Source organism: Rhipicephalus sanguineus, chromosome 3, assembly GCF_013339695.2.
Source record: "Rhipicephalus sanguineus isolate Rsan-2018 chromosome 3, BIME_Rsan_1.4, whole genome shotgun sequence".
NCBI classification, from domain to species: domain Eukaryota; kingdom Metazoa; phylum Arthropoda; class Arachnida; order Ixodida; family Ixodidae; genus Rhipicephalus; species Rhipicephalus sanguineus.
Window position 1 is genome coordinate 157,009,220 of NC_051178.1, and position 17,421 is coordinate 157,026,640.

The 17,421-nt window shown below is 44.7% G+C and overlaps 1 protein-coding gene across 1 annotated transcript; it reads left to right on the top strand.

The window, feature by feature from the left end:
- Positions 1–104: 104 nt before the first annotated feature.
- LOC119387558 (probable ATP-dependent RNA helicase DDX23) lies at positions 105–16,783 on the top strand (the record flags this gene model as incomplete). Its single annotated transcript, XM_049413546.1, is given in 13 exon segments — positions 105–201; positions 490–613; positions 1,359–1,406; positions 2,110–2,241; positions 4,183–4,246; positions 4,248–4,280; positions 4,729–4,864; positions 7,895–8,028; positions 9,064–9,240; positions 11,053–11,132; positions 11,870–12,095; positions 13,058–13,203; positions 16,606–16,783. Coding segments are annotated over 12 exon segments (1,464 nt in total), but the record flags the coding sequence as incomplete, so codon positions are not given.
- Positions 16,784–17,421: the final 638 nt, after the last annotated feature.

The following is a 17,421-nucleotide window of genomic DNA, read 5'->3' on the forward strand; positions in this document are numbered from 1 at the left end:
AGCATAAAAGTTATTCGTAATTTAATAGTACTAACAAAAAAAATAAACAATCATGTTATAGTTCGTGGCCACTTCATTATCATCATTGCCGGTGCGCTGCACTTTCGTTGCTTTAGTGTTTACATCAGACGCGCCGAAAAGCGTGAACGAATGATCAACGTTGACAAGAATTAATGTGCCACAGGTTTTTAGATGCACACTGTAAGTAAACCATATGTATAACCAAATAACCTTAGTGTATTGAAGCTTACGTTAATCGGTACTGACGCATCTAGTACATGAAAACACAGTAAATGCTACTGCTAGTATCGGATGCTGTGACCGCTCGAACATGTTTTGCATGGTGCAAAAATGCATTTATATTGCCTAGATCCACAGAAATATACTGTGCAACGTATATTTCGGTGGGTCTTATGAGGTGCTTTGCAGAGATGAGAGCCGTCGATCACTGTGCAGTATAAAAATGTTTATGTCGCTTTCCGATTGCAGAAAAAAACCGAGCAATGACATCTGACGACGAGTCACGGTTGCAGAAGGGGCTGCAGTCCACAATTGAACCCAGGAAAAGCGACCGCGGTCGAGATGTCGAGCGCGGGCGCGAGAAACGACACAGGTAAGACTGTGCAAAAAGGCTGTTCCTTTTCCAGCGTTCGAACTCGGGCGAAATAACATCACTCCTTACGGTGACATGAATTTTTCTTATTTCCTTAAGACGCGAATGTTATTGCGATTAGTCTTTGACGTGGAGTAATTCTCGTGCCTTTGTTTCATTTCTGCTAGCAGTAATCATGACGGGTTCTCACAAGTTATTTCAGCCCTCTGTTTTTATGCTTACTGAAAAGCTGTTAGCGTACGTTGCGGATATTGTCACTGATCGATGCACCCGGGCCACTAAAACATGCGAAGCTGTAAGAAACTTAAACCAATAGGAAAGATAATGCTCCTTATCTCGTTCAGTTTGGAAGGCTCAGTAGTGCTATGCGACTCCCACCGTTAGACTCATTCCAACATCTGTCTGCTTTAACACCAAGTTGTCCTGTGTTGGGAAAATGTTTCCCAGAATGGACACGAGCATGTTTGTGCTTTGCTGAGCATGTAAAGTGACCCTGAGCAACAGCTCGTTTTCCTGCCTTGGAGCAAAGGTTTCAATCATTCTTTGTTATGTTGCATGTCTCGGAGTCAGCATAGACACTTTTCAAAATACTCTCGAAATACAACAGGAAACAAACACACTTGAAATGTTGTTTATAGAATCATGAAGAGCTGCATGCCACATAGATGTTTAAGTTACGTGCATATGTGCTACATATAGTCTTACGTCTGCAAACACTAAAAAACTTGATTGTTTCCTCTACTAGGTCTAGGAGCAAGGAAAGAAGAAAAAGGTCACGGAGCCGTGAGAAAAGGTATGGAAGGGCTTTGCTCTTGAACCTTCTCTTTAGGATGTTCATCCATTAGGCAGGGGACAGACAATTTATCATCACAGAGACATGTAACATTGACACGTGCCAAAATATCATAAGACGCGAGAAGCAGTGATACTGGCTATGACTTGTGAAACTGTGCTTGATTGAATTGCTTAGAATGGCTCACTATATTCCATTTGTCTGTTTGCATAAACGTGCGAATTGCAACACAGTTTTGTATACATATGTGTCAGTAGTTTAGTGTACATATGTGCTTGCACACCTTTGCTATGCCAAAACTCTCTCATAGCTCCAGAATTGTTGTTTAAGCTAACTTATATGCAGTTGAAAGAAAATTGATCTTCATTGCACAAATGTAGTTATATGGCTTAAACATTGTTTAGATAAGTGTTCAGTCGTTGCTTCTTGTACCTGTATCAACACTAGGATGAGAGAAGTGGAGAGGCTACTGCAGGGTAGCGAATGGGAAGGTTTGTTGAGTGTGGTGCTTTTACATCAGGGCTGATGAGAGAAGGAGTAACACCCCTTGGAAAGACAGTTATGCCTAGTGGCTGGAAGTGACGCCATGCTTGTATCACAGTAAAGTGCTTTGATTGCACAGATTATGTTTGCCTGCATGGTAATATTGGGCAAACAGTGATTTCTGTATCTGTAACTGTCCTTCCTTCACTACAAAATGCAGATCCAGGTCACGTAGTCGCGAGAGAAAGAAGGATCGAGACAGGGACAAAGGACGTGACAAAGAGAGACGCAAGGACAAGGACCGAGGAAAGGATGAAGATGGCAAGCCCAATGAATCATCTGCAAAAGAGAAGTGCGTAAGAACGGGTTAGATATTATGATGCTATTGTTTTTGAGATGACATAACCCTTTACAAGCATTCTAAAAGACATGGTGTGCAAACACGGACACAAGAAAGAAGTCATGGCACCACAAATGCCAACTAACAACTGCAAAGGCGCGCAATTGCGGAAAAGAAAGAAGGCACAAAAACTTATCTGTGCATGCCCAGGCAATAGGCAAACCTATCAATCCGGCATGCTTACCAACTAGCTCAGCTCTCTGTCATTCTAACCTTTACAAACACGTTTGCTTTGTTGAGTTCAACACTTGAATTTGAATTGAATTTTATTGCTCACATTTTTTACAAAAAGTTCGCATACACTGTGTGGACCCATAGCCATAGGCTAGTTTGGGTCCAAAAAGAAACATTTTATAATGGCACTTCGGAAAAGTGTAACTAAAAAGTTATATAATATCCAGCAAAGAAATATTACAGTACATGTAATAACCGCACGAAACCGTTACAACACAGGAAAGAACGAAGAAAGAAAATCACCTACTTACATACTAAAATGAAGACAGTCATCAGACTAAATATGACAGGACATTAATAAATGAGTACATTCTTCTAAATAGTGTTTTTCTAGTGCTTTAGTGAAATTAGAACACATTTTTATTTCAAAAGGAGTAACATTCCAGATTTTAATACCAACGAACTGTAAAAGCCGTTCACCATATACATTGTTAGTTCGTGGAATATTCCATTTACCAAAGGTTAGTTGTCTAGTAGAACGAGAAAGGGCGGAAAACATCGAAACATGAAAAGGGTGGTTGTAATTAGTAACAGTGTGTACATATTTGGCTAGTTTTAATTGCCATAGCTTGTCGAAGGGCAATATAAGTAATCGGGAAAACAAAGGCTTGCTGGGGTCGTTATACTTGGAATGAGTAATGATTCTTACAGCCTGTTTTTGAAGTCGTCTAACCGGGTCCAAGTAAGTTGTGTACGTGCCACCCCAAGACTCAATGCAATATGAGATGTGACAATGAATGAAAGCATAATAAAGTATTCGTAGAGTAGTGGTATTAAAATGTTGACGAGCCTGAGTAAGTGCATGACACCTTGAGGCTAATTTTGAACACACATTCTGAATCTGCCTATGTAAGTTGTCATCTATAGTGACACCAAGATATTGAATTGTGGTTACTTGCTCGATCACAGAATCGTTAATTTTTATGTGTATATCATTAGCATTAATGAGTTGCTGAACTTACCTCGAAAGAACCTATGGAATAGAAGCAGCTTCTTCAAATTGTAATTGCTCATGGTTTGGGATCCTATCCGATACAGCACGGGTGCTTTACGAGGTACAGTGCAGTGTAATATCGTTACTTATATATTGCACACAGTACAATATAGTATGTCTAACAATATGACTGGAAGCTGGAAGCTGCATAGCACCACATTGCCTTGTGCTGCGAAAGGTTTCCCAGAATTGACATGGGTAGGTTTGTGCTTTGCTCAGCACGTAATGTGACTTGTAACAACTGCTCAGTTTTTGGTCTCAGAACAAAGAATTCAGTCAGTAAATTTTGTTACGTGTTTCAGAGTCAATGTGGACACCTTTTAGGATGTCGCTGCAATGAAGCAAATACATAAGAACAGTTTGAAACATTGCTTAGGTGATTGTGGAATGCCTCATGTCGAACAGATGACAATGATGCATTGTGTCTGCTTGACTTTTCTATCCGTTTCTTCCTGCTTAACCAGCCAACATCCACACCTGTCGTGTATGTATCAGCTAATGCATCACTTGAAAATCTGGGGACCTAATCACAGGGGCAGCTGAGCTCCAGTATTTGTATTGAGACTTCCTTAACATGAGTTGTGCAGACAAGTTAGCATACAGGAATTCTCATTCACATCAGTTTGTGCTTTACTATGGTTTTTCTCTTCGTTACTATTTTTCAGAGATGACGAGCAGGAAGAGACATCCACCAAAAAAGAGCCACTTTCCCTGGAGGAACTGATGGCCAAAAAAGAAGGCCGAGGAAGATGCTCGAAGCAAGGTGTGCTGGACATTTTTGATAACAGTCTCCAACTTAGCACTCGCTGTCTCTCAACTCTGAGTCTCTCTCTTGCTAAGTGCTTGGTTACCTCAAATATTTTTGCAGCTATGGGTTTCTTAATGAGAAGAGGGACCCACAGACTTGGCATTGAAGCTGTCTTTTGAAGGTTTGTGACTGCCTTAGATAACCGAGTGGCTCTTTCGCTTCCTTTACTCTCTATTTTTCCTCTGTATGATACTAATACATGAACACGCTGCTACTCGCCATTACAAAATTAGCCAGGGCTACTACTTTCGAAACTGCTACGGAAAGATAATGTGCTGAATAACTGGTGGCTGTTGCAACACTGCATATTTTCTCATTACAGCATTTTCCTTGCTGCCTTCGAGTGTTGAGGGTAATTAAATTTATAAATAAACGGCGTCTCACAAACCCTGTTGACTTTCAGCCAGTGTTCCTGACCAAAGAGCAACGGGCGGCCGAAGCTCTGAAGCGTCGTCAGCAGGAGGTCCAGGAGCAGCGTCAGAAAATGGAGGAGGAGCGCAAGAAGAGGCAGCAGTTTTTCGAGCAGGCCAAACGCTCTGGTGAGCATTGGGATAGCACATGTGTTTTCTTGGTGCTTAAGGTTGCCCTGACGATTACCATTAATTTCTGTACTAGAATACAACTTGAAGGGGCCCTGCAACACTTTTCCAAGTAATCGTCTAAAGGCTTCATTAAGAGAGCTTATTGCCGCAAGAATCGATTGCCGCAACAATTTTTAGAATGCGTCAAGTATGAGCGGAGTTACAGGGATTTGTCGCATGCTTTAAGTGCTTTCTCTCTCTCTTCGTACCAGCAGTCACGTTGAAAGCTACGCAGGGAGGGGGATGACAAGAGGGCAAGAAGATGCCTTCCTTCATCAGCGTGCGTCATGACCTTGAGCACTTTCCTTTAATTTTTTGCTTCAAACACGCGGCTTACTTTCGGTGTGATCGTGAGCACGCGCGGGGGCCAGGGCGACACCCACGGTGGCCACGGTAACTCTGTACTTTACAATGCTCAAATCAGCCAACGGCTGCGGACTTTGGGTATATGGCACAGTAATTTGGGCATATGGCATCGTTTGTAGAGAGAAGAGGGAGCGATTTTGAGCTAACTTTGAGGATTCGTTGTTAATTCCAGGCCACATGCCGCACTTTAATGTTTGACTTTCCTGTTCTCAGGAGCCTCAACTACCGATCGTCAGTGTTTTCTGACCATACTGGTAAAGTTGCAGGGCCCCTTAAAGGGACCCGAAACTAACCAGAGGTCGAAATTTAGTTGTGGTATGACAGTTGTGCACGAGTATACAACAAACACATAGCCATGAGAATTTTTCAAAATGGTGCCGTAATAGCGGAGTTACATCACTTCACTCTTTTCTTCGCTACCCTCCGCTCGTCGGCTGCTCTCCTCTCCCAAAAGCACTTTGCCCTCCTCACCGAGTGCCCCTCCTAATCGTGACTGTGCTGGTACGTTAGCGATTCAGCATTTGCGTTACGGGCCACAGTTGCCAATTCGCAAATGCGTGCACGCGGGCAATACGACTAAGAACAGCAAGGAGCACGGGCAGCTGCTTGCTGACTTGGTAACGGAAGTCGTAGGTTTTTGTTTGATTAGTTGCAGCATCGCCTGCAGACCGCATCACAGATTCAACATGTTCACGTCACACGCATCATTAGGGAGGCTGGAAAGGCCTGGAGAGGAGAAGGGATTGTTTCTTGGAATTTGTAGCGTGCCCGCGGCTTGTAGCGCTGCCACTTGTGGCATCGTTGATCATGATGGCATTGTGCACACGATGCGCATGTTTACTTGCAATGTTTGAAAAAATATAGGAGGTGGTTTAGGGGCACATTAACAAGTCTGGAGAGACCCCGCCCAGATAACCAAAGTCCATTAGCCGATCGCCTCCGCGACTAAAGAAACAGTCCCGCTCATGCACTTGGCAATGTTCTCGGAAGGCGGGGTCACTGGCTGCTCGGCTCATGACTTCAGTCTGGATTGTGCGTTCATTGGGGCCGGTGGGCATCCGCCTTTGAGGAGGAAATGCTGCAGACTTATAAAGTTGTATCTGACTGTAGATTACACCAATGACCGGAAATGCCGGTTCTATGCAGATACTAGTCGTGTTCATGAGAGAGCTTGCTTAGAATTTAGGTGTGTGCTCATGAAAGAGGTTGCACATAGAAAACAGTGGGAAGTATCAGAACACTTTTAGACACCAAGAAAAATCGCCAATCGAAGACATTGTCAAAAAGTCAGCCATGCCTGCAAGTAGAACCAGGTAAAATCATTGTCTTGCCAAGGTCATTGTCATTCCAGGAAATTTGCCAAGAATCTAAGATGATGTCCATACTTCCCAATTTGCTTTCTTCAACTTTCACTTGCCCAGTGATTTAATTTGCAAAAGTCATTGCCAGTTCTGCAGCTCTTTCTTTTTCCTGGTGAAAGCTGAGTTATGGCTGCACAAGCTGCAGCTGGGTTCAATGAAATAGCCGGAACAAACAGAGCTAAACAATCAGCAAAGCAAAAGAATATTTCATGCGTAAAGTTAGAACAAGTCTAATTTCTCCGCCAGTCATCCTTGCAGTGAAGTAGTAGTTTTACATGATGTAGACAACTTCACTATTTCTTTTTTTATCAGTGTTGTTCGTTTGCTTGCCCTTTTGACATGTTGTTGTGATTCAGAGTCCAACTGATCAAGAGCGTTGGATGACTACAACCTTCTAATCTCGTTTCCGAAACCACTGCATAATTTTAACGCGATAGCGTTAAGAGCTGGTTTTGCAATAATTCCGGTGTCAATGTCGGCGTCGTTAGTTGTGAGCAAAAAAATCGGCATTGTCCGTGGGCGAAAATTCAAGATAGATGCAAATAAATAAATAAATATTAAAAATGTTTGGTCCAGGTGAGAATCAAACCCAGGCCTTCTTCATGGCAAGCAGGCATTCTACCACGAAGCTATGCTAGCGCTTGAAAATGCTTCGTAAGAAAAAAGCTATAAGAATATCATGTAGTGGGTGGAGTCTCCTTAATGCATGTAAGATTGCGCGGCAGAATCATAGAATCGCACCAGGCATCAAAAACAAGTAAATTGCGCAACGAGTGGGTGTTTAAAGCTGCCCCAAAGTGTGCAGTGGCACAGGTGCGCATGGCACCTTACTGACACCTAGTGGGTACTTCGTCAATTTGCAAAAGCAAGAATTGTAGTGTAGTGGGCACGTAGCAACTGCACGTCCAGTAGGCATTCTAGGATAGTTTGAAACGGCCAGTGTTACACGCACAAAGGTTTCTTTCCTTGTGGCACGGTTGAAGGCGATGTGCACGGCGCCCGATTACGCTCTTGCATTCTACTCTTGAAGGCGAAGCTCAACCGTGCTCCCAAGTTTTTCAGGCAGCTTTGCCACTTGCCTTTAACTTTTACGTCATATTGCGGAGTACAGACCACTGCTGTGCTACTTTAATCTGCCCGTGTGACCTGGCTTCAGTTGAGCATTATTATCAGTTTGTTTTTATCCCTTGCTTGGTGATACTTTGAATTCTGTGTTGGCAGGTGTGGCATTGAACATATAAGATGTTCTGCTGTCTTGTAGATGATGTCTCCGACCGCCTGGACAGACGGAGAAAAGAGCGAGAGCGGTACCGTGAAGCTGATGGCGATGAGGAAGATGGCAGAGACAAGATCAGGGAACACAAAGACAAAGAGAAGGAATTTGAAGCTATCAAAGTAAGTTGCTTGAGCTTTTGCAGCGGAGGGCTTTTGAAGTGAAGCCTTTATAACTCACAAATTTGGTGGCAGTGTCATACGCAAAAAACCCGGCGCCAGGGAGCATACAGAAATTCGGCCCTCGAAGGTTCACAGGCGTATTTGTATGCATCATTTTCCAATAATTGATGTTGTCTCGATTGTGGGCTTGTCAGTGATCAGCCATTTCTGATATGGCAATCTGATTTCTTTTTTTTTTTCCGAGGTGACTTGTCATTTCACATTGCCACATTTCATTGTTGCCTGGGTATGAATGCATGGCCGTCGTTGTTGCCTGTAGCAACTGAAATGTTGCGCTGCTAAGCACGTGGATGAAGGTCCAATTCTCGGCATGGAGGAATGAAAGAAGTTAGAAAGGAGCATCGCGCAATGCGATACGAAAAAAGAAAAAGAGAAAAGAAGTACGTCAGGCATAAGCACACACCAATCTTCACTTGCCCCCATTTTCCCGATAGGGCAAGGGCTCCTGTTTTTCTTTCTTTTCTTTTTTCTTGTGAAGTATTTTGTTTAGTGATCTCGGCATGTTAAATTGAGGCTGTGGCGAGATCTGGCCGACAGACATGTGGAGCTCATGGAAATTCTGGTTTCTATGAAAAGACGTTGGTGTCTTGTCAACTGAGTTGGCAACTGTGGGTTGTCAGCTTCAGGTTATCTGTGGGTTGCTTGTCCTTCTTGAGAATGTGTATGGGGCACGATAAACTGGCCTCACCATGTTCACGGCGCATGTTTTGCAACGTTTTCATTGCATCATCGCTTGTAGTGCTTGTCATGACGCTTGGATCGGAGTTGGCTAGATTGTGGACTTGGAGGGGGAAATGGGGGCTTTAAACTTATTGTGTTCACTGAAAGCTACAACTACGAAAAGCCCTTGGCGCGGAGCTCAAGCGATGAGAAGCAAATTGTGTAACCAGTTCTTTTACACGCGTGTTTATGCAACAGCTTGTGGAGCAGAATGTCCATTTCGTCTTGTGGTGAAAGCGCTGTTATTTCTTGCAGGAGCGCTACCTGGGCCTCATCAAGAAAAAGCGGCGCGTGCGGAGGCTAAACGACCGCAAGTTTGTCTTCGACTGGGATGCCTCGGAAGATACTGCAGTCGACTACAATCCAATCTACAAAGAAAAGCACACTGTGCAATTCTTTGGCCGGGGACATGTTGGAGGCATTGACCTCAAGGTGAGCCGTCCTTTTCCCCAGTTTTCCATCCGGAAGTTAGATAACTTGCCTCCTGTTTCGGTGTCGCAGGTTGCTATGTAGCTTGGAGTGCAGCTGTCTGTGGCTCAAGTTGTTCAAACCTTTAGACATACATGGCAGCTACCATTACCAGTTGCCACTCTACTGCTTCTTATCACCCTGTTTTAAAGTCAGTCTCACCTTCTGTACAGATCTCTGGCAGGCCATGCTTTCGTTCTCTCTAGCTGTAATGCAGGAGCTTCACAATTTATTGCAGCAGCATGTAAAAGCTGGGTCTGCTTTTAATTAAAAAGCAGACTGTGCTCACTTTGACCAGGTTTGATGTTCTTTTATCAGGCTCTTAGAGTTTTTATTATTGTCTTAAGGACATGAAAATGCAAATTTCTTGTATATAGGACTTAGGAATTGGTGGCTTTGGTGTAGAGTGCAGCAGTCATTTGCCTTCACTGAGGCTCATTTGCAATCACAGAGGAGCCCCATCATTGTGATGATGACATCTGGCTGCTTGTGAGAGCAGCTTTGACACAGAGCACAGCATTGATAGTCCATTGTGAAGGGCATTAGGGCGAAAAACCAGGGACATGAAAGAAAGAGAACACGAGACAAGTGAAGCCTCGTTTTTCTAACAAATGCTCTTCACAATGGATTACCAACTTAACCAGCGCTCGGTTCTTCTAACTGATAGTCCGCTACTGTCAGGTTGACTCAAGCAGGTGTGGAAACACTAAGGCCAGTCTGTACTTTAGTGGTGATCCATGTGCTCAGCATCACTGGCAAGGCCCGTTTCAGCCATCCGGCAGGGATCACTTCCAGCTCTGCGGGCCTCATCCACTCCATATACAGGCGCTTGATGTGGTCTTTAAATAGTTTAGTGAGGCACACATCAAGCGGCTGCAGCAGGGATGTCACCTCTCCTGGGATTACGATGAGCTCGGCATGGGAGTCGCACAGCAGTAGCGCAGCAGTCGCTTCACGGAGGGGACACCGAAACGCATCGAGCACGAGTATCGATGGGAGCGCCAGCAGTGCTCTGTTGCTCCCGAACGAAGTCTGTCAATTCTTGTTCAACGTAGAAAAACGCTCCATTTTTTTGGCCCCTGGAAACAACTTCTCAGGCCGCTGCACACAAAGAGGGCTTCCTTCCGTTTCCCCCGACCACGAATGCTTTGCTCGTTTACACCAAACTGCCGCCCCGCAGCACAGTTGCCTATGGTTTTGGCAGCTGAGATCACCTTTCTTTTAAAAGCAGCCAAATACTGCTTTGACGGTCCTGACATGGCATAAAATCGTGGCCATCCTGAAGTGTGCCAAGTGGTTGCAATGGCGACTGTTGCCAGCAGGACTAATGCTAATGGTGGCTAGAGGGGGAGGTGTCAGCATCGACGGGGTTGCTCCGTGCAAGTCGATGCGGCACTTTTTCATGACACCGACAGGTGGTGCGTCGTCTTCTCTGAGATGCCTTTGCGCTCGAACTGCATGAACAGTGCCGATGCGGCGGCGCTGCTGTCGGCTCCAAGATGCCATTCGCGCCGGCGCGTCGTCATGAAAAAATGATGCGTCTCCAGCGCACTGTTGCTGACACCTCCCCCTCTAGCCACCATACTCACGCTACCTAACGCAGAAGCCTGATGATGATGGTAGCGCTGCGCAATACCGAAACCAAAACTGAATTCTGGCTAAAAATTCTTGCAATCCACATCTAGGACAGGGCAGAAATTTTGCATCATAAAATTTAGAAAAAAACCTTGGACTATCCACTGGTTTTTACGGTAATTTTCTACTTTTCATGTGCAGGCTCAAAAGAAAGAACAGTCCAAGTTCTACGGCGAGTTACTGGAACGCCGAAGAACACAGGCTGAAAAGGATCAAGAAGTGTAAGTCCCATTATACCATTAATGAAACGTGGAGGGAGGACTTGAAAAACATGATCACTGTTGTTACATTTGCTTTTTCTACGTTCATCTTGTTAACAGTCGTTGTCCTTTCTGGAGCTGGTTCAGGATCCTAGTTTGACTTCGTGTAATCTCAGTCTTGTTCACTCTGCTAGCTCTCTTATAGTATCAGGATCAGTTTGAGCAATCGGATCTTTCCTGCTGACTCCTCTTCTTGTAGCATGACTGTTTCACAACTTATTAATTACATTTAGCATAACTTAATGCCTTTTTGAATTTGTATGCTCTTTTATGCAATAGCATCTAATAATGGTGGGCTGCCATCAGTAGTGACCATGATTGTGCAGACAGACAGAGCAAAATTTTGCAGAAAACACTGCCATCTTCTGAATTCTTGGCACTTTATAACATGCGCAGGTGTTTTGAAACCATAGACATGTTTTAACAAATTGGGTAGCATATAGGATGTCTTATTAATGTATTGTGATAGAATTACACTGGAAAAGAAACTGATGCTGCCATAACTGATTGCTTAGAGCCTCTTTTAATACCCCAGCCACTTTATAGCCACCTATAAATTTAGGCACCTAGAACAGAAGGAGATGAATTAAGAGTTGGCATGGGCATTGCTGTGTGTCATAAAATGTTCTGGAGCATTGCACTTTCCTTGTCTCTGAAGAGAGGTTCATCATGCATATGTATTAATGATGACTCATCAGGGTGCGGCTGAAGAAGATCAAGCGCAAGGAGGAAAAACAGAAGTGGGATGACCGGCACTGGTCACACAAGTCCTTGGAAGAGATGCAGGAGCGTGACTGGCGCATATTCCGCGAGGATTTCAGCATCACCATCAAGGGCGGCCGCATCCCCAACCCACTCCGCAAGTGGTCCGAGTGCAACCTCCCCACTGCCATCCTTGACGTCATCAAGGAGCTTGGGTACAAGGTGTGTGCTTGTTACTTCCAGTGCGTGTTTACCTGGGGCTTGGTTACCGGCACTTTGAGTTGTCAAATCTTGCTGCTCAACTGACATGTTGACTTTAGACGGATTAGCTAAGCAATACTTTACAAGAGTGAGATGCTGGTGTGGGGTGCACAGACTGTGAAAGGGTACGCACTCAACATCAACTGTTGTGTGCATGAAAGATGTATGCAATCCTTCATGGGCAAATTCTGTAATGGTGCACTCAACTATGTCATTGAACATGAAAGTCAGGTAGGAGAAGGGTTAATTGATGAGTAATTAAAAAAGATGCAAAGAAGGCATACTGTGGTTATGCATGAGTATCCGGTATAAAAAGTATTTCATGTGCTACCAGGCTCCATCGCTGCATGATATTATTGTGCTTGCATTTACATACGATAAGGAAGAACCCACAGACACATTCTGGCAACTAGTTCAGTCAGAGATATTTTAAGCAGTATCTGCTAACAATAATACCACAGTCAGAGCTAATGGTAATGGAGAATGTGCTCATGGAAGCTGATAAGGTGGTCTGTGCCATGAAATGCAGTGTGTTGTTGGATACATGTGGCATGAGCCTTAAGGTATGTTACGTGCAGTCAAAATTGATACTTTGTCGCATTCACTGCCAGCAAAATTATTTCGTATTCTGTGGACCTTAGCTTCTTCTCAAGTTTTTGTTAGCTTCCAAGTCTTGAATAGCACAGATTGTTTTATGTAGTATATTGAAAAAATACCTTTCCTTCTAAGGATAGCGGAAAGTTGTTTTTCACTTAGGAATGCCTGCTAACCCTATGTGCGATGAACTGGCTTGCATAAATTGGCTTGCAAATTTGGCATAATTTATGTACTGCCACATTAAGCTCATCAAAATTTTTTAGTGGTGTCGTTCTGCCTTACACTTCGCTTAAACTGACGTGCCATCTCTCTGCCTGCGCTCACAGGACCCCACGCCAATCCAGAGGCAAGCCATCCCCATTGGTCTGCAGAATCGGGACATCATTGGCGTTGCTGAAACAGGCAGTGGAAAAACACTGGCCTTCCTGCTGCCACTGCTGGTCTGGATCACTTCCCTGCCCAAGATTGAAAGGTCACCTTCCGAACTTTGCATTCCTTGTAGTCACTCTGTGTAGGTAATCGAGACTAATTGGCTGTGCAAGAACCTGTACGAAAAAAGGACCCTAACTTTTTAACAGAATCGGATAGGGGCGTATGTTTTTTGGCACCACAATTCTGAATATCTGTACATTCTTAAAATGTCAGAAATAGAAGTTCAGTTTCTTTTAGAAAGATGTCATTTTAAAGGGTGGCGACATACCTTTTTCCAGGTCTATTTAGCAGAGCAACAGATTAGCTAGGTTGCATTGGTGGGGGGGAGGCACTAGCTAAAACTGGCGATAAGCAGAATCCATCTTCAGACAGGACTTATGTGTCACTGGTTAATACATACAGTAATCCCTCGTTATAACGAAGTCAGCGGGACGGCAAAAAATTTCGTTATAAGCAGTATTTTGATATAGGCGACCACTCGCAAATAGCTAAAGCAATGGAGCTTTAATGGCCCTACCACTGCGATGAAGTCAGAACACAATGTATTCAGTGAAGCAAAACTTTATTCACGTGAAAAAAAGCACTCTGAACAATGCAATCGTATTGCCAATCACACAGCTCACCCCATGGAACGCTATGGCGCAAGTCAGCCCGTGGTCTTTTGGCCACTTTCCGGCATCCAAGAGACCGTCGTTTTCTGTCATCGCAAAGCACCAGGAAAACTTTATTTTCGTGTAGATTCAATCTTGGGGTACTCCAGCGATGCGATTACGACCGAAATTAATAGTTCTGGCGCGCTGCATTGTGGAATTTGACAGCTGCCGTTCGCTCCGCAGTACAGTCGCCGACCGATTTTGGGGACCTGGCGGGGACGGCAAAATAGTACCAAAAAGTTAATACATTAAAATGAAGTCTACTTGAATTAGAGCAGCCTAAAAAATCTCCAGTGATGCTCTGCTTCATGCTACGCTTGGGGACGAGCAGATTTGGTTGTATTCGGGCTAAAGTAACGTCAGAGCGTGGCGATCGCTGCCGCCGACCGATGCGGGCGGCACAGTTGGTGGCTCCATGGCACCAAGCACACAAAATTTGACGCCGGTCACAAAAAGATGCATGTCACGTCTCGTCTGGTTGATGGGATTCAATGACGCGGTGCGGGGCACTGACATCGCACAGTATGCGAGCCTCCAGCATTTCGCCTCCATCAAAACGCGGCCACGATCGAACCCACCTGTTTCAGGTCAGTAGCCAAGCGTCGTAACCATGTCGTAACCACTGCGACGGCAGAGAAAAATCTGACGCACACGACGTCTCAGACACACACCTGACACACCACAAGGACGACCACGTGTGGAATGACAGCCGGAAAAACAAATGAAACAATCGCACAAAAAAAAAAAAACCCTACCGGCGTATTAATGATGACGATAAGGCTGACTGAAAGACCTAGAGCGTTTTGCCAGCCAACATAGAGTTTCTTACAATAATACCTAGAGGGGAATCTGGCGCTAGTGTCTACGTGGGCTCCTTGAGCGGCGCTTCAACCACCATGGGAATGATGGGAAGTACAGGCTTCGGATTTGCTTCGGATGGATTAGGTTCTTGAGATGCGCGACGCTCTCTTGCCGAGTGTAAAACAAAGCGATATGAAGTTATTTCAAATTCAAACTTGCTTTATTCTTTTGTACGTAAAAGTTATTGTAAAATGTTTGCGTGACCGTGAGAGAGAACTGAAACCTGGACAAATTCAACCACCAGGGTATGCATTGCTCTGCAGTTGTGTTCCAGATTTGGCATCAGAATATAATGAATTATTTTTCTTTACAACACTTGAAACAAACGCGCTTGTCTTTCCCTCGAAAGTACGCATTATCTATTTATGGAAATAACAGTACCGTATTGAGTGAGAAACACGTAACGTACCATCTGCTGCGATGCCAGATGCGTCTGTCCAAGTGGCCTGCCCCCAACGCATCTCTCGTTTTGTTGTGAAGTCGAGTCAGAGGAGCGCGACGATGCATCTACTTAGATTTGCTGTCGTTTTGCAGTCGATTTGAAAGAGTTTTGACGAGTAGCGCTTGTCCCTAAACGTGAACTTATGCAACTTCCTGCACTGGCATGGGACGCTACATCTATGCGCAGCGGTGAGTGCACGATGCTTTGCAAAATCTGTCAAATAGAACCTGTAAAGCTGCAACGTGGCAGCAAACCAAGAAACCTAGTGGTGTTCAGCCTCTTTGAACAACAAAGGCACTGCTTGAGTGCTTTGCAACGCACCCCACTACCCAGGCCTCGCGAAGAACGAAACTGAAACTGTAGAAAAAGATCCGTGGACAGTTCGCTAGCTAACGAAATCCAATCCGAAGCCTGTACTTCCCATCATTCCCATGGTGGTTGAACGATTGCAGCGCCAGTTTCCTCTCTAGGTTATTGTATGAAACTCTATGCCAGCCAAGGAAGAGCGGGCATGGCCTCCGAAACTGCAAAATTGTGCGCACTGCCAATCTTGGAGAAACACGATTAGCCACTGAAAGCCAAGCCAAACTTCACTCAGCCAGCGGAAAATGCAACATGGCGGCTTTAAAAACCAAGCGCTGTGGCTCAAAACGAGTGATTCAGTCCGAAAAATCAACTTTAGAGCATAAAGTCGTCCGAAAAAAATTGTCGCGAAAATGTATTAGTGCTGTGGGAACCTTGACGGTGCATTTATAAAGTCCGAAACATCCACGAAGTCTGTATTTTTGCTGTCCGAAATATCCGTCGGCGACTGTAAACAGCTGGGAGAACTGGGCATTCGTTTGGTACTCGTTACTAGGCGGTAATCGGTCGTGGGTTTGGTACCTTTGTGGACTGTTCTGGGCTTGCATGAGACGTCAGCGGCATTAATTTGACACTGCATGCGCAAAAGGGTCACCGCCGCTCGGCGACACCTCCGCTCGTCACTTCGTTATAAGCGGGTCAAGAAATTTCGAATAAAGCGATATTTCGAGTAAAGCGATTTCGTTATAACGAGGGATTACTGTACACCGAATTTGGAAAGTAGATGTACAGCACGACCTATTACTTCAAAATGAACATTGTGTCGCATTAACCTTCTTGCAAATTTGGACAAGGCTCCTGGCTGTGGGCAAGGCTAACTGATTTTGCATAGCCTGCCAGTAGAATCAAATGTGTGTGCATTCTAGAGAGGTCAGGGCAACTTTGTATATATACAAAGTTGTGTTCCATGTGATTTTTGTGCACAGCTATGAGCTATAAAATGCATTAGTTAATTGGGGGTCCTTTAAATTCTTTGCTGTTCTTATTTCTTGAATATGTGATATATGAAATCAACGGAGCCAAACAGCATGTTTTGGTGGGCATTCTCGTCACGTGCCCCACCTGGCGGGTACAGTTCTCTGTCTGATTCTTCACTTTTTGTGCTTGTTCTGTTGGCTTGCAGGCAGGAGGATGCCGACCAGGGACCATACGCCATTATCATGGCTCCAACACGTGAGTTGGCCCAGCAGATCGACGAAGAAACTACCAAGTTTGCCAAGATGCTGGAAATCCGTTCGGTGGCCGTCATTGGTGGTCTCTCCCGTGAGGAGCAAGGATTCCGGTTGCGTCTTGGCTGCGAGGTGAGCTCCTGCATTCTCTAGGCTGCTTCACCACCGAGGTCTTGTATGTGGCATCATACTTGGCACTGAAGGGGAAAAAATTAGGAGCTCTTCTGCTATTGGGAAAAAGGGGGCAAGTGATGCTTGGTATGCGCGTGCCTGACCTACTATTTTTCTTTCTGTTTCCTTTTTATCGCATTGTGCAGTGCTTCCTCCTAAATTTTTCTTTCCTCCATGCCAGGAAAAGCACCTGCGTGCTTCGCAGCCCAACACTTCTGTTGCTACAGGCAACAACAATGGTCATGTGTGAAACAATGAAAGGCAGCAATAAAATGTGGCAATGGGGGGTTGAAATGACAACTGACCTCAATAAAAGATCAGATTACTATATCAGAAATGTTATTGGAAAATGGCGCATGTGACTGGCACACCTTTAAGGGCTGAATTTGTGTGCACCCAGCCTGTACACTCGCTAGTGCTGGGTTTTTCACAAACTATGCCGCCACCACTGAAATCTGCAACTCGTAGAAGCTTTGCTTAAAAAGTGGGTGAAAGCTTTTAGCGTCTAGCTGTTTAGCCTAATTCTGGTGCTGTTATTGTCACGATGTCACTTACTGGAACAGTGATGTCATGCCCTGTTTCCTATGCAGATCGTGATT